The 27238-nt window shown below is 45.7% G+C and overlaps 1 protein-coding gene and 1 long non-coding RNA gene across 2 annotated transcripts in view; both read right to left on the bottom strand.

The window, feature by feature from the left end:
* The window catches only part of LOC142775813 (uncharacterized), a 234233-nt gene that overhangs the window by 203943 nt on the left and 3052 nt on the right, over window positions 1–27238 (bottom strand). The gene's annotated exons all lie outside the window — the stretch shown is intronic.
* On the bottom strand, window positions 23911–25427 carry LOC119175496 (uncharacterized). The gene is made up of 2 exons (XM_037426425.2): window positions 25165–25427; window positions 23911–24267 (listed from the first exon to the last, which is right to left on the bottom strand). The coding sequence occupies exons 1-2, from the start codon at window positions 25349–25351 to the stop codon at window positions 24068–24070; spliced, it is 387 nt and encodes a 128-aa protein (XP_037282322.2). The 5' UTR covers window positions 25352–25427; the 3' UTR covers window positions 23911–24067.

The following is a 27238-nucleotide window of genomic DNA, read 5'->3' as shown; positions in this document are numbered from 1 at the left end:
CCTTGGCAGCTTCTGTTATATTGGCAAAAAAGAAAGAAAACTCTTTGCAATTTTGTGTAGACTACCACCGTCTCAACGCCGTCACAAAAAAGACGTGTATCTGCTACCACGCATCGATGATGCTGTTAATTGTCTGCACTTGGCCGCATACTTTTCGTCCGTCGACCTAAGCTCTGGATACTGGCAAATACCAGTGCATCCATCTGACAAAGAGAATACTGCTTTTGTCACGCCTGATGGGTTATTTGAATTTAACGTTATGCCATTTGGCATACCCCAGCTACCTTCGAGCGATTCATGGACTCCATCATACGCGGTCTCAAATGGCAGATATGTATGTGTTACCTTGATGATGCAATTATTTTTGGCAAGGCATTCCTGGAGCACAACCATAGGCTTAGCGTTGTTCTAGGTTGCGTCAAACAAGCTGGTCTCGTTTTAAACGCAAAGAAGTGTCATTTTGGTGAGCTTCAAGCCCTTGTGCTCGGATAGTTAGTCGACAGGGACGGTATACGGCCAGACCCACAAAGATCAGTGCTGTCCAAGACTTCAAGCAACCAACGTCTGTGAAGGATCTCCGTAGCTTCGTGGGCCTGTGTTCTTATTTTCGGCGGTTTATCAAAAACTTCGCCCATATTGCTCATCCTCTGACAGAGTTGCTCCGCAAAAACGCCCCATTCCGATGAACCGTTTAGTGTGAGGCTGATTTCGAGCAGCTGAAGTATTTGCTTACTTCTGGGCCCCTCTTGCGCCATTTCGACCCGGAGGCACTCACGGAACTGCATACAGATGCTAATGGTATCGGTGTTGGTGCCGTGCTAGTTTGAGTATCACGACAGCCGCCAGCATGTCATGGTGTATGCAAGTCGTACTTTGACTAAGGCGGAGATGAATTATACGGTCACCGAACTGGAATGTCTTGCCGTTGTTTTCGCCGTCCATAAGTTCAGACCTTATTTGTACGGTCGGAAATTCAAGATTCTCACAGATCATCATTTTCTTTGTTGGCTCATCGGACTACGCGACTTAACTGGCCGGTTGGCTCGTTGGGCCTTACGGCTTCAAGAATATAACTTTTCTGTGACCTACAAGAGCGGTCGATGTCACGCAGATGCCGACTGCTTATCTAGTCTTCCATCTCCGACTGTGGATGCTGATGATGATAATTTCAATCACTACCTGTCTGCAATCTCATCCAACTTTCCAAATTTGGACGAATTTCGTCACGAGCAACAGCGTGACCCTACGCTGAAACCAATGATCGATGTGTCTCATAGCTCTCAACGTGCCACGCCATTAGTGATTCATGCCGCCCTACTATACCGCAAGAATTACTCCAGCCATGGTTCCACACTACTTCTCGTCGTGCCAGAATGCCTGCGTCTTGCGGTATTCCAAGCCATGCACGATGACATCACGTCTGGGCACCTTAGATTTGCCCGAACGATTCACCGTATCCGACAACGTTTTTACTGGCTTCGACTCTGGAGGACCACCAAGCACTACATCGCAAGTTGCGATGTCGGCCAACGCCACAAACAATCTACCACGCCATTGGCCGGCCCACTGCAGCCGGTTAAACCAATGACATCACCATTCGAAAAAGTCGTCATAGATTTACTGGTCCTTTTCCCCAAGTCTACCACCGGCCACCGCTGGATTATTGTGTGCGTAAATTACCTGACGCGGTATACTGAAACGATGGCGGTTGCTTCAGCCATATCATCTGATGTGTCATGGTTTCTTCTGCACTCGATCATACTTCGACACGGGGCCCCTCGTGTGGTGATAAGTGATCGCGGCCGGCAGTTTACCGCTGACGTTGTCGAAGAGTTGCTACGGCTTTGTGGGTGCCAGTATCGGCATTCCACGCCATACCACCCTCAGACCAACGGCCTCACTGAGCGCACCAATCGTTCCATCATCAACATGCTTTCTATGTACGTCGCAGCGGATCACATGAACTGGGATGCCGTACTACCTTTTGTTACATACGCCTTTAATACCGCGAAACACGAGGTCACAGGTTATACGCCTTTCTTTCTCCTCTATGCTCGTCATCCCCAAAGTTTCCTTGACACCATACTTTTTTTTTCGACGAACGAATACGTCAGTGTCGCGCAGACTTTGTGTCGCGCCGAAGAAACTCGTGGACTTGCTCGGCTCCGAACTTTTTCCGCCCACGCTCGCGCGAAAGTCCGTTATACGACGCAAAACACCCGCCTGTGACTTTCGCTACAGGTGATTTCGTCTGGCTGTGGACGCCCGTTCGAAAGAAGGGACTTTGCCAGAAGTTTCTTTCCATGTACTCAGGACCATTCGTCATTACTTAGTGCTAAGTGACATCACTTACGTTGTTGCGAAAGTGACAGCTCACAACCGGCGTTCGCGTAAGACGCAAATTGTGCACATTGCCCGATTCAAGCCTTGCAACAACCTATCGCTTCTACTCGCTCGGTGAGCTTCGTCTTGCCCGGAGGAAAATGTGAGGTGGACTGAAAGAGCGAGAAAGAAGAAGAGGTAGAATGCTCTCGAGTGATGGTGATTCGGCAGTGACGGTTGAGCGCTGGCATTGTCAGTGTAAATAAACCCATCACATCCGTAACAATATATCATCGAACAATATCTCGAACCTGTAGGGTTCAAATGCTCGGCATAAAAATCAGAGGCTGTTTTTCTGCCATCACAGAAAAGGAAATGAACAATCCCCCTGAAGTGGTTGTGATATCACTTAACGAGGGAGTAGCAATACTGTTCCAACCACAAACAGTATTAGAATCTAAGAAATGCGCGTATACAAGCAAATGGAAAAAACACAGAAACTATCCAGAGAGTTGAAGCTTGTGCGAACCAGACGTGCTGCCTGCCTAGGCGCATTTCTAACAAGGCTGCGGGGATGAAGGAAACAAATATTTTAAGGTCGGTTCAAGCTTTCGTGATGAGCTGTGTACTATGCGTTGTCCCTTATCTCAAATTGGGCAGAGAAGAAAAAGATAAAATTGAAGCCATTATAAAGAAAGGAATCAAAACTGCACTAGAGCTTCCCCCGAACATCTCTAAGGTTAAACTTCTTTGGCTGGGCGTCTTCAACACTTTCGATGAGCTCATAGAAGTTTCCAAGATGTCACAGCATCAAATACTTTTGAGAAGTAAAACCGAAAGGAAAACCACGGAGCGCTTGGGTTTCGAGCCCCCGGAGTGTTCCAGACAGACAGCTAGCATACCTAAATCAACTAGGGCCAGACTCAAAATTACACTGCTCAGCACTGCCAAAAAACATGCACCAGGTCTTCAACGAAGGCAGACAAAAAGCAAGAGCTGTAGCCCTGCAGGCGAGACTTGAAGGTCGATCCGGCGTGCTTCACCCGGACGCTGCAGAATACGAAAAGAGGGGAACATATTGTAGCGATGCTGAGGCAGACAGGTTAAAAAACATGCGTATTTATTAGGGCGAACTTGTGCCCACAATTCTAAAGACTGGGGTGTTCAAGTCCGAGTAGCCGAGTGGCACAGATACAACTATCTTCCTCTTCCTCGTTGCCGGAGCGCACGAACGCGTGGCGCATGCCAGCCTGGTCTTGCTTGTGCTCTTGCCACGATGATTGCGGCGGGCTACTTGAACGTGGCCAACCTGTCGCGGCAATATACAGCGGTAGGGGTTCTCGAGAGCGGGCACCTGGTCTCGTGCTGCATCTCTAAAAACACAATCACCACAGAGGCAGGAGAACTTGCAATTGCTCTGTCAATAGCACAAAAATGCACACGGGTTGTTGTTAGCGACTCTAAGTCAGCCGTTAAAAACTATGATATGGGCAGGACCTCTGCTCCTGCCGCCAAAGTTCTAAAACAAGAACCAGTACCCGCACAGTGAATCTCACCGATATGGTCCCCGGCCCATCGAAATCTGAAGGGGAGTGTGAAGGCGCACGCGATCACCCAAGAACTCACTTTCCGGTTGATCGCCGGTGACTCGCTGCCTCCGCTCGAGCAACCCCTCCCTACAAGAGCCGAACTACGAACGGTCCAAGAAATCACCCCACATTATGAATTCCCCCATAAAATTAATGCACAGGCAGCTAAACAGCTGAAAAAAAAGAGGAAATCATGTGGTGAAAAATGTAAACCGGGGTGCTTCCAACCCTCACCTGTACAGTAAATGGCAACCAGAAGTGTTTAACCCCAGATGTGCGCACTGTAATAGCACTGCAGGTTTAGTGCAAATCGTCTGTACTTGCCCTTCCTACAATGATTAAAGTAGAAATGTAGAATCCTGGGAGGCCTTATTACGCAGCCACGACGACGAAGAACTACGTGAAGTAATCGGTCTCGCCCTAACCGCCGCCGAGTCCCAAGGGATTCCGGCCGACGGCTAGTGGGATGATCGGGGGCAGAGGCTGAAGCCTCCTCCCCCGTCATTCTAGACGGATGCAAATAAACGTTCTTTCTCTCCCTCTCTCCTTCATGCGCCATTATCGCTATTCATCACTGGTTCACCAATATCGACAAAGCTGACTCCAGTATACAATTCCATTGGAACTCATATGTTTCACTATCTGCTTTTAATACGGGACGGCTTTCTTCGTTCTTGTGTCTGCAAAAAACTGCACAGTCACTGAATTTTACTCTATGTTCAAAATTGCGACAAGGCAGTGAACAATTGAACGGTGTTCACTCGTGTGTGTGTAGGTGAAGGCGGGTTCAGAACAGGGAGGGTTCAGCCGAGTAAAGTGGCAAAAGGCACTCGGCTAATGACCCGCAGGTCGCGGGATCGAATCCCGGCTTCGGCGGCTGCATTTTCGATGGAGGCGAAATGCTGTAGGCCCGTGCGCTCAGATTTCGGTGCACACTAAAGAACCCCCGGGGGTTGAAATTTCATGAGCCCTCCACTACGGCTTCTCTCATAATCATATGGTGGTTTTGGGACATTAAACCCCACATGTCGATTGATAGCTGTACACTCTAAAAAAAGGGCGAGTAGAAAGGGTGTCTTTTTGTCCCACAACAATAATCGTTATCGATATTGCGTTCCATACTTGCGTTATCGCCCCGCAACCGGTACATTCCGGTCACGATCGACATGCCCATTATCAGGGTTACACATGCATTCTCGATAGGAAAGTGTCCAGCGCCGAGTTTTAAAGAAAGGAAGCACATGCAAGCCTGATCACGATTATTGTTGTGGGACAAAAATACACCCTTTTTACTCGATAATTTTTTAGAGTGTAGCACCGTCAGACGAATGCAACTGTTGCCTATCAGATAACAAGTGCGAGAACGGAACCAGTGAAAGTGCACATCAAGACTTGGTCTGTGTCACTGCAGGTAGTATTCCACCGTTTGCAACCCTGTGCTCCCTCACCGTACCTGCATGGCGTGTCGGGAAGGCGCTGCTTACGGGCGTTATGTGCCGCCATGTCCAAGACCATGCCCCTCTGAGTGCGTGCGTGATAATAAGTTGAGCAGTTTTTTTTTTTAGACCCATCATCTCATTTCACGTTTAATTGCGCCGTATTTAGGTGCAGCAATCGCGAAAATTTGAATAAGTTGAGCAGTTTTTTTTTAGACCCATCATCTCATTTCACGTTTAATTGCGCCGTATTTAGGTGCAGCAATCGCGAAAATTGAATTTTAAAACGCACGAGAAGGCAAAGCCGGATAAATTCTATTCGCAACCGTTCCTTATTTGTGGCCAGTGAAGCCATGTACTGGAAGTTTCGGCGAAGCGTGGTGATGAGTGGTCAGCCGTGTTCGTCTGGGTGCTAACGCCGTGTAGTAAGCGCCAGAGGTTGCTTTACTTGCAAATAGAGAAGTCGAGTTCCGATTCTGACAGTTTTGTACAAAAAAAGAGGAAAAGCATTCTATCAGACGCAAACATAACGCGAAAAATTTCGCATTGACTCAGTAAATGCATGCCGCTTCTGCCGTACTGCACTGTTTATCGAGTACGTCACCGAGAAGCACAACACAGCAAGAAAAAGGCGTAGGCAGAAACTTTTTCTCGAAGCGGGAGGGGGCGCGAGTGCCAAGTGCACTTCCTGGCTACGCCACTGACTATTAAAAGGGTCATGAAACGCTGGCTCTAAAAGGACAATGCGAAACCACCGGCGTCCACAGGCACTAACTAGGTGACGCCATCATAAGTAATGCTTTGCCTTTCGAAAAACGCGGAGCCCTTCGGTACTCCATCAGCGTCTGGGATCCCATCAGCGTCTTTGCCAAACGCAATCGGCGCTAATTTGAACTCTTTAGGAGACGTCATCATAAGCAACGTTCTTGTGGAACGCAAATCGCGTATGGCAGACGCTGACGAACGCCTTTTGCGCGCGCTCGAAATGCCGTAAAGTTCGATGTTTCTAAATAGGCAAAACATCTGTGCAGGTCCACTTGGGCTGATGATATAGTTAGCGCGTGTGGCTGCCGATAGGGCCGCATTGTCGTCGTAAAGCGGCCGTTTCACAACCATTTTAATGATTCTTCCCTCGAAACACAATCGCGCTTCAATCGCAGCCCCCATAAATCTCCACGCAGATTTTCCTGGCTATAGATTCTGAGCCACGCTTCGCCCGAAGTTTCGCGAGCTACTTGTGTAGACCTTGAACATAGCATGAAGAGCAGATGTGACGTCATGTGTAAAACTATGTAGTATGCTAGGTTGTAACGGAGTCCGAAATTTTTTTACGGAGCGGGATAGGGGGGGGGGGGGCAATAAAATACATGTACCCTTATACAGTGCACGTGGCTCTATGTGGGCGGGAGTAAATAGGGACGAAAAGCGTAGCGTCTAGAACGGTAGGAAACAAGACGATGACATGCACAGAGCACGGACTATCAACTGTTACTTGGCGAGACTCATTTGATAGATATGTAGGGTTTCACGTCACAGAATCACCATATGACTATGAGAGACGCCGTAGTGGAGAGCTCTAGAAATATCGACCACCTGGGGTTCCTTAACGTGCAGCCAGATCTAAGTACACGGGCTTACAGCATTTTCACCTCCATCGAAAATGCAGCCGCTACGGCCAGGATTTGATCCCGCGACGTGCGGGTCAGCAGCCGAGTACTTTAGCCACTAAACCACCGCAGTGGGGCTGCTTGGCGAGATTAACACGACGCTTTTAACCACATCTACAGCAACATTGTGTATTGCAACAGAGCAATCTAAAGGGGCCATCACACCCGATTTTTGCTCATGGTATGTGGGTTAATCCTTAGATGTTCACCAACAAGCTGGCGGAATTTCAGTGCTCTTAATCGAACACTTATATCGACATGTTTATATAAGCATTTTTATAAACAAGCGAGTGGCCCGAAAGTCAGAAAACACTGACGCACTCACGAGCCGTGATGTAACAAGGCGCTTGCATTGTGAGCCCCTGTATTCGACCCATGACAGCTTTCTTTTGCTCGGCACTGAAAATTAATCGATTTGTTGGGGACGAAACTTTAAACGCGACATCTTCATTCTATAAGCACATGACGTCACACACGCCATGGCAAAGTTACGGTCGCCTGCAGCGGGTTGGGTTTACATCCGGTGACATTTAATGCTCATTTTCAAATAGAAAATTATTTTACCGTTTTTCTTTTGTGCAACACAACAGAACCTTTACTTCTAGTTTTTGCTGAGAACCACAATTTGGTGGGTGACCATGTCAGGGACCCTTTATCGTAAAGCGTATGACAGCGAGGCAAAATCATATCACGAAAACATCATCATGCACGTGATGATCTACCAACAACAACGCGCATAACAGTGGTGCAAAGTAATCGCAAGGTAGCATAACCATGCACATGCTGTGGAAGCTCCGAAATTCTACTTCCTTATTTGATAAGCAGACGGAAGTTGTACTAATACACCGGTCATTTGGACCTGTGATTGTTGTGACGTCACCAACTTCTCGCCAACGTAACCAACAAACATCTGATTCTACGGCACAGCATCTGGTCCTACAAGTAATAAGTATTCTGTCGTTCTACCTGCAGCACCTTTGCAACAAAGATTCGGATTTACCCGTGGAGTTACAACCCATGCGCATGGATCATTTCACAAAACTCTTATGTAGGAGTTTCAAGGTACGCGCGCTCCCACAGGGGCTTCAATCCACGCCGTCTTGTGACGAACCGACGAACACAACCTGGTGAGTGTGTTTGGCAACCCACAGGATGGCGCGGTGTGCGTCACCGTAAACTTGGAAGTGTGTAAATTTAGAAGCGCTTAGAAGTGTGGCAGCTTGGGCCAGTTGGTATGGCATGACGATAGTTATAGCGCAAGAACAAAACGACGACACAGAGACAAGGACACCGTTCTTCAACAGCTTCATCTATTTGACTGTTTAGAATGAGAATTTCGCAGTTTTTTTCTTTACCTTTATATCACATCAGACAGCTGTAAATATTCTCGTGCAACCACCAAACTTTCATTTTAACGCCTCGGACCCGTGACTTTCTTTTGAGATATGTTCTGAAAAAGGGCGACATACCCACGCCAGTACAAACTAGAAGTCATGCATTGTAAAATAGTTGGCATAACATTAAGCAATGAAGATAACCACTGGATCATTCTGAATTACATGCTCAGATATATTCACATCTGGCTACTTGTGCTCAAAACATTAGATGTTTTGTTTTTGCTAAAAAGCCGATTAAAAGAACGAAAGCAAGCAGAAAACTTTAATTTGATAAATACCCGGTTGGTAGGTTGTGAGGACTCTGGTTGTTGATGTCATGAAATTCACTGTATTTCTCGTATTTCTTTTTATTTTTCTGTTGTGCAGCAAAGGGTCCCGGATTTGTGTAACTCCAGTCTTTTTGTCCTTTGGAATGCCGAGCAGTTCCTTTTTATGTAGTGTATAACTCGGTGCACTTGGTGCAAACTGATTTTGAAAAGGTACAATGGGATGCAACAGCGACAACCGTGCGTCCATACTGGTGAACTTTTCCATTTGTGTTAACACTCCAATAGGAAAAATAAGTTATACTTGCTTCTCATTTACTGTGTAACTGCCTGAGATCACTTGTTAAATTGTGCCAAACATTTTAGAGAATAATGTCCAATTGTTCCCAGCTCGCTGCATATTTCCTGAGTATTTTTTTTTTCGTTTCAATTTGTTGCACAAAACGCAAGCAAGAATGCGAAATGAGTGTGCGAGAGCAGCGTTCTGGAAAGTGGTTAAAAAAAATAAGGCACCTAATTGGTTTACCTGGCGACTGCGAAAAAGTGATAAAAATTGCTTTAAGTTTCACCTAATGCTACGACCAAGAAGCCGGGTGATGCTGCGTATCAGAACCATACACACCAGCCAATGACGATAAGAAGCAATGCAACAAAAGTAAATCAAAAGAGAGTCAAATGAAACCGAGAATTTTCGGAAAGGAGTTACTTTGAAAGACTTTGAAAGCTTTGCGGCGCGGAAATAGCGTAAGCGGTAGTGATTCGTGGAAGAACATGCACCACAAGCAAGACAGTTCACGTGTACCATTTTTTCCCACACGCTGGAACACGTTGTAAACTACAGCCATTCGAGACAAAAAAAATAAAAAGTTAAGGGAGAGGGTGAAAAAAGAGAAAAAAGTAGACTTTACTCCAAACGCGAAGCAATAAACGCTATAGCAACAAATTGGAAGGTCACACGCTGAAGGCAAGCAGATGAAAACGTGCTCTACGTTTCTCACTCACAAATGACGCACGAAACGTATTAACAGGTACAGATAAACGCGAATATATTATCATAAATGGTACAGAACCTGCAAAACGTGCATACTCCCTGGATACCTATAGCTATGTCTCAAGAAGCTTTCTCGGTGGCTATGTATACTCATGCGCATGTTGTCAAGCGGAGTTCGTGACTGTGGCAGGGATGATCGCACAAAATCAGTTTCATCAAAAAGGTAGAGCAATGAGTGGAATAGCGACAAATTGCAATGCTATACGAAGTGAGGCTGGCAGTCTACTTATTTAGATCTCATATAACTCTACAAAACGTTAGTGTAAGAGAACACGGCCGCTCTAGGTGCACCCGTGGCACAGTTTTTTTCGTGTTGAGAGCGCAGCCTGTCGAAGCTCCCGCTTGCTGGGGGGGCACAATCCATGTGCTGATCGTTGCCGCGATATCGCGACAACTATAAGCCCCCCCCCCCCCCCTTCCCCTGATCTTGCGCGACGACCCCGGCCGGAAAGGCGATGTTCACTCCGCAGAAACAGGAGGCTAGCGCATCCTTCCCCGTGTATATATATATATATATATATATATATATATATATATATATATATATATATATATATATATATATATATATATATATATATATATATATATACGTGAAGAATGCTGGCGGCGACGCAAAAAAAAAAAAAAAAAAAACTGCCGAGACTGTTCGTATAATCGCTATCGCAATAAAAAGGAAGGCAGATAGGTTAACCAGATGCTAGGATCCGGTATGCTACGCTGCCCAGTGGCTGGGGAGTAGGGGGTACAAAAAGAGTGAGAGAGCAAGATAAAAAAAACAAATAAGAAAACATGGACACACACACACACGCACGCGCGCGCGCACACACGAAAACGATCCACTCGTTCAGACAGTCATTCACACAGGCCAGTAGTTCGCAAAAAGCCCAGTAGCGCTTGCACGGACGGCCTTCTTATGTGATGATGAGTCTAGACGATGGCATAGTATGCTTTCCTCTGACACAGGCTGGTAATCTATGCTGTAGGTCCGTGTGCTCAGATTTGGGTGCACGTTGAAGAACCCCAGGTAGTCGAAATTTCTGCAGCCCTTCACTACGGCGTCTCTCATAATCATATGGTGGTTTTCGGACGTTAAACTCCACACATCAATCAATCAATCAATCAACTGCTCATCAATTTAGTTTAAGCGCCTTCGCTCTTAAGGAAGAACACAGTCATGTGAGTTATCTTACTCGGCAAAAAGTAGCGATATCACTCAAAAATACAGCAAGCATACACAATATCGTTGCCGTTATGAGATTGCGTATTCGTATTCAGTCTCTCGCCGCATAGGTGCCTCCTCTTTGCCAAGCTGGCACTGTACACTTGGTGGAATATCTCACGATTTTTCCGTCGCGTGCCAATTTTACACGGGCCAACTTTTCCGGACTGAGCCCGGCCCGGCCCGAAAACTTCATGCTCCGGCCCAGCCGAGCCCGGCCCATTGTTTTTAATTACGGCCTGTACCCGGCCCGGACCCGAAAGGTCTGGGCCCGGCCCTGGCCGTTTCAGCTATGCCTTAAACATATATGAGACACTGCACATTCTTCGGTTATTGTGAATGTGCTTTGCTCACACAAAATAAATTCTAGTGAAGTGTTTTGGAACTTTTTTCAGTGTCACGACTTTATCTGGTACACTCTGTGTTATTTCGGTCAATCACGCCCGTGACACTTTTCCGAACTAATTGAAAAGTAATATATATAATATATTTGTAGTCACTGCTGGCTGTCTCATGTAGGCGCTGCCAACTACAGAATCTTATCTTTGCAGTTCAAGGAACCACTACGAAATATACTATCCACAAAAGGAGAGAAAAATTGGCAGTCACTTATTGTATGAGTCTACATAAATTGCATGCGAGCCGTGTCTGTTGAGTAGAAGTAACACGTCTCTCCCAAACGTTATGTATTATGGCTATTTTAGCTCAACATGCACATCGACGAGAAGAGACACACACCATGGACGCAATTTATTGCGCCATGCAATAAAAAATACCACCATAACCACGGAGCCATTGATTATGAGTGGGGCGAAGCGTCCGTTCATCCATCGGTTGATCCATGCACTCGTTGGTTTGTCCATCCGTCCGTCCGTACATCCCTTTGCCCATACATCTGTCCATCCGTGCGTACATCTTTGCGTCCATCTGTGCGTCCATCTGTGCGTCCATCTGTGCGTCCATCTTTGCGTCCATCCGTGCGTCCATCCGTTGGTCCGTGCGTGCGTCCGTCTGTCCTATCCCTATTGCAAAAACCAGTGGCAGTGGCCCAGCGCCATATCTGATTACTGTACCAGTGTCCAGTGTGGCGCTGACACTGGGACAGTGCCACGCTGCACGAGGCACGCTGGTGCTGCACACGGAGACACCCATTATCGGCCAAAATCTGGCTTTTAAATTGTGTTTAGAATTTGTGGTCATGCGCACATCGTAATTAAGGCTGAAACACGCACGAGTAAAAAAGGAAAGAAGAAAAAATTAAAAAAGGTTGAGTAAGTCGGTGTCGAACCTATTACCTTAACACATCACGTATCCTGAGTTAGACACGCTGCCCACTACTTTACACCTTTTCTTCATTTTAAAAGTAATTCAGGTATGCAATAATTTGAATTTGTCGTTTACATTCCAGTGTTTCGTCTCTTCGTGCTCGCGCCAAACTTGCAATTGTTAGCTCATTCTTTGCGGGTTGCCTTGGATCACATCCATCTGGCACGTTTTGCCGCAAAGCTTGTTAGCGTAGTTGCAGATTTGTTACGGCAATCGTAGTGACTGGCTATGCGGTTAGTCATATCTATGTATAAAACAACATTCATCTGAACTGCTCACTGAGAACTGTAGGTTTCGCGTCTAGGTAGTTTGGAAGTATTTTCTGTCCTCCTCGTTTACGTTCCATGCACGACACCTGTGGCAGTTCAATCTAGCCGAAACGACCACTAGGCTTAAGGCCGTACTTCTTGTACCATGGTTGCTGTGAAGATCGTAGATATTCAGTTTGAAACTGTTTAATAATCGTTACAATATAGTTTTGATCATAACTGGCCCATTAATGCTCATATTTTCACCTTCGATTACACAAATCGGAAGCTAAACAAACCAAGATCGGGCATTGCAGTGGATAAATGCTGCCGGGGACATGCGGTACGAGCCGCAACGACTAGAGTAGATTGGTCTTGATTTTCAGGCTGATACTACTGCCATTTTGTGTGGCGAATTCTCAGTTGTATCGATGCCGTTTATGACATACATTGACGAAACTCAATCAAACTTCAAGGAAAGCGCACCCGCGCCAAGGGGGGCATCCATGGGTGGGCTGGACCCTTTTTTCCCGAAATTCTTGCATGCCCTCCTTTTCCGCCCACCTCCAGGAGCAAGCATGGGTAAAACACGACGCATAAGTTCTGTGCTCCCTGCCCCCCTGCAGGAACAAAGTTGTCGTTTGTCCTTCCCAGCAAAATCCTGGCAGTGCCTCTGACCCGCGCGATCAACATATGAATACTTTAGCGTACTCGCATCGATTGCCTAAGGAAACTGAAGCTATGTGTAGCCCATAGATGTGAATACCATCATATTTGGTAAGTTTTACGCTCGACATGTCGCGATTCAATATGAAGTCTTACAGAAAGTGCACCGATCACGCCTAGTTTCTGCCAACGTGCCGCTAAGATTATCGGTGTGCAGTAGAAACTGTACAACATGACCAGTGCCTCTCAGCGCGCTTTAAGACACTGGCCTACGCTGTACAGTGTGGCCCAGTGCGTTTCAGCGCACTGGGCGACACTGGCCACGCTGTACAGTGTGTGCCAGTGCCTCCCAGCGCGCTTTAAGACACTGGGCTACGCTGTACAGTGTGGCCCAGTGCGTTTCAGCGCACTGGGCGACACTGGCCACGCTGTACAGTGTGTGCCAGTGCCTTGCGGCGCGCTGTAGCACACTGGGACACACTGTACAGTGTTTCCAGCGTCACCCAGCGCGTTGAAACGCACAGGGGGATACTGGAAACGCTGTTTTTCGATAGGAATCGCACACAGTTCTTTTGGACGAAAGTTATCTAGAAAATCAATCGAGAAATGGTGATGAGACAGCCCCATATTTTATACTGTTCGGGAGAATCGGCGGGTTACGCCTGACGCAGAACAAGGTTAGACTAAAAGGAGCTTCGCCACTAAAAAAAGCGCTATAGCTATTTCTGGGAGGGATACACTAGGCTGAGTAGCGTTACAAAAATTAAAGCTGTCGTGTTGACTCCTCGGCTGTCTCCAAGGTATACCATGTTTTCGAGCTTAAAATGACAAGGTTATTTCGCCCACCTTTCGTCCCCAGTAGACGTCACCGTAGTTCCATAACCAGTCAAATCAAGCTACACCCATGAGGAAGCGTGCAGCCGTCCTCGTTTAAGGGGCGAAGCTTCTTAGGGCGTAGGTCGTTCCCTCCTCGGTAGTAGTAGTAGTAGTAGTAGTAGTAGTAGTAGTAGTAGTAGTAGTAGTAGTAGTAGTAGTTTTTGTTGTTGTTTTTGTTGTTGTTGTTGTTCTTCTTCTTCTTCTATTAGTAGTGAAAATACTAAGTAGTATGTAGCCACTTCTTGCTTTTGAATTGCTATATAGATAGTGGTTTTCGTGTAGTTGACGATTTCGTCTAGTTGGTAGACATGCAGAGAGCCAGACAGATGGACGCACTGATGGACGCTTAGCCCCACTCATTATCGTTCACCAACATGGATATGCTGTGAATTTTTTTCCCTGAAGATGCCTATCGCATCGTCTTCTTGTGACGGCCTTAGATCTTTGAAAGTGTTATGTATTTGTGGCAAAATTTCCCTGGGGGATTTGTTGGTGCTCAGCGCAGTGCTGTCTACAACATGGTGTACGTTCAAACAGTCCAAGAACAAACAAGCTTCTGCCCCACTACGTCTCTTCGTCTCTACAGTCCGTGCCATGCGCATTTTTTTCATCCTTCAACTCTAAAAATTCACTATCCTTCACTTATTATTATACGCAGGCAGCCTTTTACAGTCTATACCATCCTTCCGCTAATCCTCCCCACATCAAATAACGCTCACCTACAATTTTCACAAAATTTGCATGAGTGTAAAGAAGTTTTAAAACAATGTGTCTTCTGTATGCAGTTGTCTCAAAAGCAGGACGCAGATTTCACTGCTCGCATAATGTCCAACTTGCTCCTCGACGGATGATGGTCCTTGGACAGTCAAATGGCGATTAAAGCTCCATGATCTAACACAGAACGGACTCCGCTGTTCTTTGGCATTACTTTTCGCAATCGGTACTATACAATCAAAAGACTCACTCCGAATTTGCAGGTGGCGCTTGGGAAAGCAACTGCATCCAACAATAGTTTGTTTTCTGCAATGATGACTTCGTGAAGATTATTCGTCTTTGAAGATTCAATATGTCGCCGCAGATGAAAGGAATGACGACAACTTCTATCTGCACTAATTATGACAGTAATTAGAGATTTTAAAACAATTACCATTTTAACCACAAATGGGTGAATTAAAGTTCTTCCTGCAAATAGTGTATAGCCACTTTAAAGTTTTCGAAAAGCAACCATTGGCAATCACCACGGAGCGATAAAATTTGGCTCATTTAGCTGGTGAAACCAAAACCGGCGCACCAAACAACCCATCTGTCATTCACTTCAAAAACACCCTGCACGATAAGTGAACTGTTTTAAATTGTGCAAAAAAATGAATGTTCGATTTCTTTAATAACTGTCGTAAATAATGTTTGTGCACATCTGAGGATGCCTTCTGCCAAAGTAAAGGAAACGCCGCCGGTAGCATGCGGATGTCTCCTTTCTGTAATTTATTCAAGCACCCGGTATATGAGACCTGGGCCTAATACAGGTCTGCCTCAAGCCCGGGCCTGACCCGAGCCCGAAACTCATGCGCCCGAGCCCAGCCCGGGCCCGATCCTACATTGCCTTACCCGGCTGGGCCAGGCTCGCGAGCCGGGTCGTGCCGGGTTGGGCCCGGGCTTTCGGACCAGCCCGGGCCCGTGCGGTGACTACCGTGCTCTCAACGCACGCACCGACTCTGCTCACTATCACCTCTCTCACATTCACGACTTCTGTGCCAACCTCGTGGGAGTAGTGACATTCAGAAAAATAGACTTGGTAAAGGCCTGCCACTAGATTCAGGTTGAGCAAGTGGAGATCCTCAAGACTGCAATTGTGACACCATTCGGGCTTTTTGAAAACGTTCGCGTGCCGTTCGGGTTGATAAACGCTGCTCAGACGTTCATGAAAATTATCAACGAAGTGAGCTGTGAATTACCCTTCGTACTTACATATCTTGACCCCCTGTTTGCTAGTTTTTCTTTCGAACAGCACTGCAACCATATGCGCCTCCTATTTTCTCGGCTCCAGGAACAAGGCCTTGAACGCCTGACGCCAAATCGTCCTTTCAAGCTGCCGAAAATGCATTGGAAGATGCCACACTGCTGGTGCATCTTCTGCATGTTGCACCAATGCATATTATCACCGATGCATCTAGTGAGGCCGTCGGCGCGGTGTTACAACAGTTGAAATGAAACTCCTGGTATCCACTCGAGTTTTTCTCGCAGAAACTGAAACCAGCTAAAACGTGCTGCAGCACGTTCGGTCGTGAGCTGCTGGTGGTATAATAAGGCATTCGCCATTTCCGACACCTTATGAAGGGCTCAAGGTTTCACGTCCTCACGGACCACATGCCTTTGACATTTGCTTTTCTCAGTAATCATGACACTTATATCGCACGAGAAATATGTCACCGTAAGTTTATCCCAGAATTCACCGTGAGCGTTAGATACATTGAAGGCCCAGTCAACGCGGCCGCAGATACCCTCTCTCGTATAGACACAATATCAGTGCCCAAACTTGACTTCGAATGAATCGCCACGGCGCAACTTACAGATGTTGAACTTAAGGACATCAGCTCATCCACCACATAACTGGCGCTGACTGACGTTTCCCTTCCATTTTCTTCGGTCGCCATAGCTTGCGATTTGTCCCTCTCCAACTTCGCCATGACATATTCAACAAGCTCCACGGCGCCAGTCACTCTGGAGTTCGTTCTACTTCCGCTTCTCATTACAACCCACTTTGTGTGGCCGAGTGTGAACTCTGACGTACGGTGCTTGGTGCGGGAATCTCTCCACTGTAAACGCTTTAAGACGACGCGGCACACAAAATCACCATTTCGCCCACTCGATGCTCGGTTTAATAACGTTCACATTGACATCGTTGGCCCGCTCCCACCGTCTCAAGGTGCTCGCTACATCCTCATCTGTGTATATCGATATACCCGCTGACCTGAAGCTTTTCCTCTCACCAACATAACGGCCTTTACCGTGACTTTAGCGTTCGTCAGTGGCTGGATATCATGTTTTGGGTGCCCTAGCGTGGTTACAATCGATCGTGACCGACAGTTTGAATGCGATCTCTTCCGCGAACTGACGTGCATACTACCACGTACCACCCATCGGCAAATGGAATGGTTGAACGCCTTCACTGTCAAGTTAAAGCCGCCTGGATGGCTCGCCAGGCTCGTTCATCTTAGGCTTAATATCTTCCTCTTGTACTGCTTGGCGTGCGCTCGTCTTTCAAAGAAAACCTAGGCTGCAAAGCGACAGAGTTTATGTATGGTACGATGCTGCGTATGCCTGGCGAATTTTTTCACCAGGTACTGTTACCACGCCCGATCCAGACAGTTACGTTGAATAGCTCCGTTTACTTTTCTCGTGTCTTCGTCCTTGCCCCAGCCGCGATGCATCGTCGACTGACGTTTTTTTCAGCAAGTACTTGGCCACAGCAAGCCACGTTTTCGTCTGGCGTAAAGATATCCACCCTCCCTTGCGCCTTCGTACGGCGGCCCATTTAAGGTGCTCAGCTGGACAGAAGAAACAGTCACCACCGAGGTCACTGAACGTAAAGAGATTGGGGCGATCGACCGAGTGAAACCCACCTACCTAGCGACAGCGCCGGAGATATGTGTTTTGAACTTCTTTTCCAACGCTAAAACGCAGGTTCCACCCGATCGGCTGACTGCTAAGACTGTTTATTAGGTACCAGCACATCACTTACGTTCTTATCAAAAGAGGGGGAGCCCTATAGCAGCCGCATCGTCATTATCATCGGCCGCCTATTATTATGGTGCACTCAGGTGCAAGTGCTCGTCCTTACGTTTAGTTCCTCGTGCGGCGTTCTCCGCGCTTAGAAGAGAATAAAGATAAGTTCTGCTTCTGCCGTCGGCCTGAAAGGGTTCCTTGTTTTTTCGCTCGCTGCCACACGCATGGTTATAGAGGACTTAACCTCAGTCTCTATAGTTCTGTTCTTTCCTTTCTTTATCTCTCTCCCTCTCTTTATTTTTCATCCCTTTCTTTATATTCTTTCTGTATTTTATGATGTTTTTCTTCTTTTTTTTCATTCTATATAGCTGTTTCTTTTTATGCTAAGCTTTACTCTGTCCCCTCTTCTTTCACCGCCTCCTCACACTCACTTCCCTTTCCCAACCCTTAGATATGCTATACTATAGAAATATATGGTATGCCCCGCCAGCGTGCCTCCATAGCCGAGTGATCACGATGCTCACATTCGGATCGTGGGTTTGTGGTTTCCAATCTCGACTCGTCAAGAAGTTTTCTTTCCCCAAGAATTCTTCTCCTTCCCTTTCTATCTCTTTTTTTTCTTTCTATCTGTATTCGTTCTTTCTAACATCATTGGAGGTAAGACCGCGCAAAATGATACACGAACAAGGAAGGGTGTCACACACATTCCATCAAAGCTGTTGCATCTCACACCGGACATATCCATGCACGTGTTCCGAGAGTAAAGCAGATAAAGAAGATGATGAAGACATGCTGGTTTATGATGATGATAATAACCTGTCGATGCAAAACAGCTTAACAAAAAGCGTAATAGCTCCCCTACAAGAACTTTCAGGGTTTCCACGACCGCAAGGGGGCGCGGCAGTTAAGCAAAGATGGCGGCAGTACTCACATTTCGTCAACGCTTAGTCTGAGCATTGTAAATATTTCCTGGATCGTGAAGCTCAGCCCGTGATTTTTTAAAGCTAATGTTCTTGCGTAAGAAGTCTTAAACTCAAAGCTTTTGGCAGCCAAAACCAGGATATGATGAATAAGGTGTTCTGTGTCTTGAGCGATACCGCATTCACTCAAACATACGCCCCGGGTTTTTTTTTTTTTTTAGGTTTGCTTAAGTCTAAATGCATGGTCGTTCCTGAATTTCAATTTCATCGAATTGCCTTCTCTGTAGCCAGGAACAGAACTGTTACCTTTGCTCTCATTACCACCGCAACACAGCACCCGCCACGATGGAAGACTGCTTGTGTTGGCGCAGCATTTCGGTATTTAAGTGAAATAAAAGGATTTAATCGAAGTTGTCGAACGAAAGCACGCTGTGCGATTTTCACTGCGCTTACCGTCTCGAAGGGTGCGTAGGAAACTTGGACTAAAAAAAACTATCAGGTCTGCTGAGTTTTCTTTTTTTTTGTGTAGAGCATGAGGACTGGTGAAACGCAAGCATATTTGAAGTAGTACGCCAACATGCTGATATTGTAAATAAATTATTTAGCTTGTATTGTTCTTTGATACACTATACTGCGACAGTTCGTTGCTACGAGCATCATGGTAACAATGTTTCCAAATCTACACGCATATCACGCGCCTGCAGCCGAAAGCCTGTTTCACACTAAACAGAGTTGCACCATGGTACGCATTTTTGTCCCGCAATAATTGCCAACTGGGTTGCTTCCTTTCCCTTCTTTTTTTATTTGAACAGCGAGAGCGCAACGATATCGTTACATAACGTTCGAGCGAAGCGTGAACTCAATTTAAATTTAAAGAGCCCCAAAACCACTCTTAGTTCAAGGACAATAAATTGGTTTCTTTCTCGCTTTCGCTACTCTTCGTACAGGTGATATATCCTCCTCAACACTTAGATCTCCACAAAGCACGTGACCAACGTTGAGCTTATCAGGGTTCCACACTAATCTGCTGCACGCTGTAATATCCGCTTGCGCTGTCGCAAACGCACAAGACGAAGTGAAATCAGTTGATAGTACACGATGTTCATGTGAGACAATGATGAACGGGTAAGCGCTACATGACGAAGCAAAGTAGGAGACAAATCACAGCTGATACGTCTCGTATATGGATCAATCGAACGTTTGTATTATAACGACGTCACTTGACTCAACCTTCAGGGTTCACGAAGTGCGTCAAAAAGACGAGAAACGCCAGGAGAGTAACATATAAGTTTTTTTTTTTTCAGAGGTTGTTTAGGAGATATTTACAATTGGATACTTGGATGTACGCATGCTAATCTATGAAGGAGCGCTAGTAACATGTTGAGAGCGAGATCTGGGCACAGGTACTCAGTGCAAGTTAAAAATCAATTCTTATGTACCTTTATTCTTTGTAGTGCCATCATGCGCGTTTTATTACTGAAACGGGCGTGTCATTCTAAACTTCGACGGACGCTTCGACTGCTCTAGACAAAGAATGTGTGAACATTGAAAAAAAGTCCGTTCAAGAAGCGCACTTAGCGATTCAAGGGAGGGAGAAGTATCGGGTTACAATTTTAGCCTTTACATGGCGTGCACTGGTAATAATTTATACTCTTTTTTGATATGCTTTCAATATCACAAATTATATTATTGAAGGTTTAACGTCCCAAAGCAACCATATGATTAAGAGAGACGTCGTAGTGGCGAGCTCCGAAAATTTCGACCACCTGGGGTTCTTTCACGTGCACCTAAATTTACGAACACGGATCTCGTAGATTTTCGCCTCCACCGCAAACGCAGCCGTCGTTGCCGAGATTCGATCCCGCGAGATTCGGGTTAGCGGTCGAGCGCCATAACCATTTGACCACCGCAGCGGGGCAATCTTAATGTCACGGTCTGAGTGTTTTGATTCGTGCCTTATCTGTCCGCGAAAGCGCGCACCTCTTTGAACATAAAAAAAACAGAATGACTGCAAGTATTTTCGAACTGAAATGATCTAATTAAGAAAAAGTGCCGCAAGTAACTATGCAATCCCGATAGAACAGGGGTATAGGCAAAAACATTTTTCGGGCAGTGGCACCACTTTGATCCTAAATGGGGGCCATGCAGGCAGATGTGGTCGAGTGTCATTTTGCGCTTAGTATGCCATGGCAAAAAAAAAAAATTGGGGAGGGTGCGGGTTTGGTGTGCCACCTCCTGGCTTCGCCACTGCCATTGAAGACCTCTATTGAACCATAGTACTTGGGACATTTCATGAGGCCTGCCCATAACACGTAATCTGTGTATTTACGATTATAGTAGTTTGAGGTTTGCCGACAACGTGACAAATGACGTGCAAAAAATGCGTTTTAAGAAAGCACGCCGAGCTTTAATGTTACTGTTTTTGTACGAAACAAGTCCCACAAATCGCACGCTGGCTAATAGTAGAATTAGTCAAGTGCTGAATATCATGGCTGTTTTCTTTAGCAGTTTCTAATTGTCGCAACAATAAATCAAGTCTAGTAATAACCGTCTCTGATCGCCTCTCACAATAAAGGTTTGACTCATTCTCATACAATCTCCCCGATGCTATTTAACGCGTGCTTACAGGAGGTTTTCAGGGGCCTTGAATGGGAAGAGTTAAGGATAAGAGTTAATGAAGAGTACCTAAGTAACCTACGCTTCACCGATGACATTGCATTGTGACTAACTCAGGGGACAAATTGCAACTCACGATTACTGAGTTAGAGAAGGAGAGCAGAAAGGTAGGTCTTAGAATTAATCTGCAGAAAACGAAAGTAATGTAGAGCAACTCTGGAAGAGAACAGCGCTTCGAGGTAGGTAATAGTGCCCTTGAAGTTGTAAAAGACTACGTCTGCTTAGGAGAGGTAATAACCGCGGAGCCGAACCAGGAGAATGAAGTAAATAGAAGAATAAAAAAGGGGTAGAGCACATTTGGCGAGCACTTTCCAATTATGACTATTATATTGTCACTATCGCTTAGAGGAAGGTATATAACAGCTGCATCTTGCTGGTACTTACCTTTGGAGCAAAAACCTGGAGACTTACAAATTAGGGTTCAGCTTATATTGACGACGCCGCAGCAAGAAATGGAAAGGAAAAGGATAGGTGTAACCTTAAGAGACAAGAAGAAAGCAGAATGGATCAGGAAACAGACCGGGATTAAAGATGTAGTTGAAGTCAAGAAAAAAGATGTGGACATGGGACGGGCATGTAGCGCGTACGCAGGATAACCGCTGGTCATTAAGGACAACTAACTGGATTTCCAGAGAAGGCAAGCGGGTTAGGAGGAGGCAGAACGTTAGGTAGACAGATAAAATTAGGAAGTTAGCGGGTATAAGTGGCAGCAGCAAGCACAGGACGAGTTGACTGGCGGATCATGGGAGAGGCCTTTGTCCTGCAGTGGACGTAGTCAAGATGATGATGATGATGATGATGCTCATCATCATCATCATCAGAGAGAAAGACGAAAGGGAATAGCAGGGAGAAGATCAAAGATAGGCTCGGTTGGCAACCTTGCACGTGGGCTAAAGTCATGGGTTAAGGTCCAATGGTGTAGGTGAATATTCGAAGCAAACCATCTGCAGCATCAGCTGCTTACCAATGCCCCACCACGGTGGTCTAGTAGCCCAGGTACTCAGCTGCTGACCCACAGGTCACGGGATCGAATCCTGGCTGAGACGGCTGCACTTTCGATGGAGGCGAAAATGCTGCAGGCCCGTGTGCTCAGATTTGGGAGCACGTTGAAAAGCCCCAAGTCATCGGAATTTCTGCAGCCCTTCACTACGGCGTCTCTCATAATCATATGGTGGTTTTCGGACGTTAAACCCACATATATATCAATCAATCAACTGTTCATCAATCTAGTTAAAGCGCCTTCGCTCTTAATTAAGAACACAGCCATGTGAGTTATCCTACTCAGCAAAAAGTAGCGATATCACTAAAAAATACGGCAAGCATACCTATATTGTTGCCGTTATGAGATTGCGTATTCGTATTCAGTCTCTCGTCGCAAATGTGCTTCGTCTTTGCCACGCTGGCATTGTTGATTGATTGATTGATTTGTGGGGTTTAACGTCCCAAAACCACCATATGATTATGAGAGACGCCGTAGTAGAGGGCTCCGGAAATTTTGACCACCTGGGGTTCTTTAACGTGTACCAAATCTGAGCACACGGGCCTACAACATTTTCGCCTCCATCGGAAATGCAGCCGCCGCAGCCGGGAGCGCTGACATTGTAGACTTGGTGGAATATCTCATGATTTTTTCGTCGCGTTCATGTGCAGAACAGCAGAAAGGTTTGTTCTGGATTTTCTTTTTTTTTAATATGATAAGCATTTCTTAGCCAGCACGTGACGATATTCATGAGGTATTTGATCCGTGAGGTCAGCCCCCAGTTTCACAGTTCACGCCGTTTGTATAGTCACTGTCGACACAGCGGCGCTCACTGTGAGCGACGTCACCCGTCAATACGTTCTATATCAGCCGAGCTCATATCTACACCAAAAATAACGCAAATAAATATGTTTTGATGGTGGAATTGAAACTTCGGGCATCGAGTACCGAAGTCCGATTCCCTAACTTCTACGCAATAGGTATATGTCTCATTAGGCTGTGAAGAACGCCTCTTTTAAAGCCCTGCGCGCAAGCGGGATCATTTAAACGCTTGCCATGTTTCACGATGCGCTTATGGTTTACTTGAGACTCACTTTGTTCAAGCAAAAGTGCCGAGACAATCGGCCCGTTTTCACAACGCTGACGCAACATGGGCGATGACAGTGAGAGAGGGACTCAAAAGGGGCACCTATGCCCCCTCAAGGCACACCAGCACTTGCCCCACCAAAGCCCTACCAGCACTTTCGCCTGTCCCCAGTCGCGATGCAAAACAAATTTGCTCCCCCCACCCCCAAACAAAATCTTCTGCCATTCGAGTGACTCAGTGTCGCCGTTGGACTATTCACATCGACAATGATAAACGACACCAGTCAATTCTGGGTGCATTTTTTTTTTCTCATCGCTGTTCTGTCAATAGTGAAACAAGGCTTGACGAGGGACCGATGTCCATAGCAAATCGCTGACTTGAATCACGGATAGAGTACTCACCAGAGCGGACGTATATGTGGTGCCCATTTCAAAACAAAGAAAAAGAAAACCATTAAAACCCAAATGATAAATGTTTTTATTGGATTATCGCCCTCACTGTCATTGGCGTTTCGTAATATTTTCTCATCAGCACAGTAATAACTATTAAGAATTTCTTTTGCACATGAAGCACAAATAAACCTGTACGGGTGTCACGAGTGCTCGATCGCTGCGGTTTACTGTGGTTTTATGGCGACACACAGTGGCTCTCCGCAAGCAAGCTTGCAGCAGATGCCACCGTGTTCCTCGCATTTGATGTCCTCGCAGGTGGTAGTGTTTCGCCTTCCCTCACATTGACCGGGCCGGGGAGGTTCAATCTGAGGACAGTGGAGATATCTCGGGAAATAGTCCAAGAGCATCTGAAGATTGGATACACCTGCAAGAAAAGCAAATGACGAATGCAGGGATAACTAAATGTACCAATAATATATACAGCACATGTAGGAAGACCACCCTTCTTGCTTTGTAGGCGCGTGTGATATACCGCCAACAGACACTGAAATCTTCCAGTGTCGTAGTTTGTCCCGTGCATCGCGTGAATTCAGTCGTACTGATATTCAATGGACATGCGAAACAAATGCTCAAGGAATCATTTGCATTCATTGCTATCAAGTTTGTGAGAAAAAAAGCTATTGGTGATGCTCGAGATATATTGCAACACAAAATTTGTCGGTGTTTTCGTAACCAGGTGACAAGAATTTTCATTGTTTTTAGGATCACCATGAGTTTTGAAAATAGGTATTTACTGAGATGTTTGAATATTCAACACTTTGAATGAAATGTATTATTATTGACTGTTCGATTCGATTACATACTAAATTTTACACTTTCAGGGTGACATTGGCTATGTTGGATGAGATTTTCGCATATTCGCCTGTGTTCATCTATAAACTGTGGAAGTTGTTACTAGCGTTTGGCAGAGATAAGCGCCAGGGAAAGCTGTTCTCTCACTGACCCGAAGTATTCTTTTAGCTGCTCCCCGTGGAATTCTTCTCCAAGAAGATGGTGAAGGCTATTATATCAAAACAAGAAAACGCAAATCTGCGGTAATAACCTCTGATAAGGTTCATAAGTACATGGCGTTGTCACTGAAGACTTTCCGCATAATTTTGCAGCCATGTTCACTTCGTCTTCACTTCTGCGCCATTTCGTTCTCCGATTCTGCACGTATATACGCATTGTGCTTCGACGAATCACGCAAAAATAACTATTTCTGACGTATTACCAGCTGAAGTTGTGCTTAACCAAATTAATTTCACCAGTGCGCACATACCTTTGACACACCATGAGCCACCGCAAGGCTTCGGGCAGCACTCGAGTCCACGACGCTCGCACTCCGTGGGCGTACATTGCTCAAACCTGCAGTCGCTGAAGGTGCCCCTGATTGAGGGGCACCTCGCATACGTTCCGCCCAAGCAGAGCGCGGCGATGGCGACGACGATCATGGAATGCGGCCTCATGCTTAAAGATCAGTTGTGCCTAAAGTATGTCTCGATTGCTTCCCCTTAAGTACACATGTGTCCCGGGGATGGTGTTGAGCTCACAGTTTGAGCCAGGTAGTTGCAAGTTTTGTGGCTGTTGTGCGCATGACGTGACCAAGCAGGCGTGCTTATCTTCGCTATGCTAGCGAATAAGAAATGTCTTTGCAGCGCTTCCTTCAAGTGCCCTTGAGAATCGGCAAACGCTTCACCGGTGTCACCTGTGTTGCCCCTCGAGTCGACGCACACGTGCGAGCATTTTGCAGCGTTGGCATCTGTTATAGATAGATAAATATGTGAGGTATAACGTCCCAAAACCAGCATATGATTGAGATGCCGCAGTGGAGGGCTCCGAAAATGTTGACCACCTGGGGCTCTTTAACGTGCACACGGTTCTAGAGCATTTTTGCCTCCATCAAAAATGCAGCCGCCACAGCGAGGATTTGATCCCACGACCTGCGGATCAGCAGTTGAGTACCCTAGCCACTAGACCACCATGGCGGGGCATTGTCATCTGGGAAACACCGATAAAATTTATCCATAATTTTGGTGTATGAATTTACATTTGCCCTCTCGGAAACTGACCGACGTTCACGAAGAAGATGCTGGATATTGCAGGTCGATAAAGGCCATACAGAGTTTTTTTTTTTTTCTAAATATCCTATGACAGTCAGACTCCAGTAGTTTTTTTTCTACATGAACAGTACACCGAGGCGGAAATGCTTGCCGCACCCAGAGACACATTCCTGTGGCTGATTGAAAAACGTTCGATACCTCTCGAGTTTTTGCTTTGACCGCTTACATCGGAAAGCTGTAGAGCGTGCAAAGTTTGGCGTACTAATTTTTTTTTGAGAACGCTAAACTGGCACATAATACGAACTATTGATAACCGAATTCGAAGGCTGATTTCTTTTTTGCGTCAAATACGCCAGACTGGAGTTAAACGTGACACAAAAGTGAAAAAATTCGAATCAATGCACGCCGTAGTAGTATATAGTGAAGAAAATCATCAACTATTCTGAAATACGCAAGTAGACAGCGTGTTGTTTAGGTGTGATAAATTGTGCTTATCTGTTTGTTTCTTAAACTATATACAAAGAGTCACGAAAAACAATTTAGCTTGTCTGCAGGAAGACACATTGAAGTGGATGTGCCCGAGCTGTATCACAGAGAAAAAATAAGTGGTAGATTCAATAAGCCAATCAAACAATCAATTAAGAAAACTTCATTTTTCTATGAAATGAAAAAAATACAAAGAATATTTGTATCGATAGCCTTAAGTGACTAGTGACCAGTCCATACAATGTGTATAGAGAATATACAGGTCAGCTTTGAAGCAAAAGAAGAAAAACAAAACAGAAAAGCTTTATATTAACACAGGCAATACACGTATACATTTTCTCAAATCAGACATACACACAGACTTACATATGTTGTCTGGATAAAAAAAAAGACTTGCATGCTAGACCGAAGTTACGTGCTGTCTTAAACTCAAAAAGAATCGTGTTCCACATTTTCGTTCTATTCCAGATCCCACATACAGTGGGAACATATGATATGTGAAGCACGAAGTAGGAAGGTGGAATTGCCGCTATAAAATCAGCGCAACGCAACGAGGCAGACGTATGTTAAGACACGCATGACTTCCGTGCCATATTTATCATGTTTGGACGTGTCATCTACCTTCGTCATTAATTCACGTCCCGTAATACTAAATTTCGTATACGTGAAGCTAGTGAAACGGCCGTGAGCATGCTATGATCGTAGCATGTAGTCATGTTTTACACGTCCGAAAATAATCTCCGAAAATAAACTAAACCTTCGTCATCCATTCACTTCCCGTAATATCAAACTTGGTATATGTGAAGC

The sequence above is a fragment of the Rhipicephalus microplus genome, chromosome X, assembly GCF_043290135.1.
Source record: "Rhipicephalus microplus isolate Deutch F79 chromosome X, USDA_Rmic, whole genome shotgun sequence".
NCBI lineage: Eukaryota > Metazoa > Arthropoda > Arachnida > Ixodida > Ixodidae > Rhipicephalus > Rhipicephalus microplus.
This window is presented reverse-complemented; position numbering and strand designations above follow the sequence as displayed.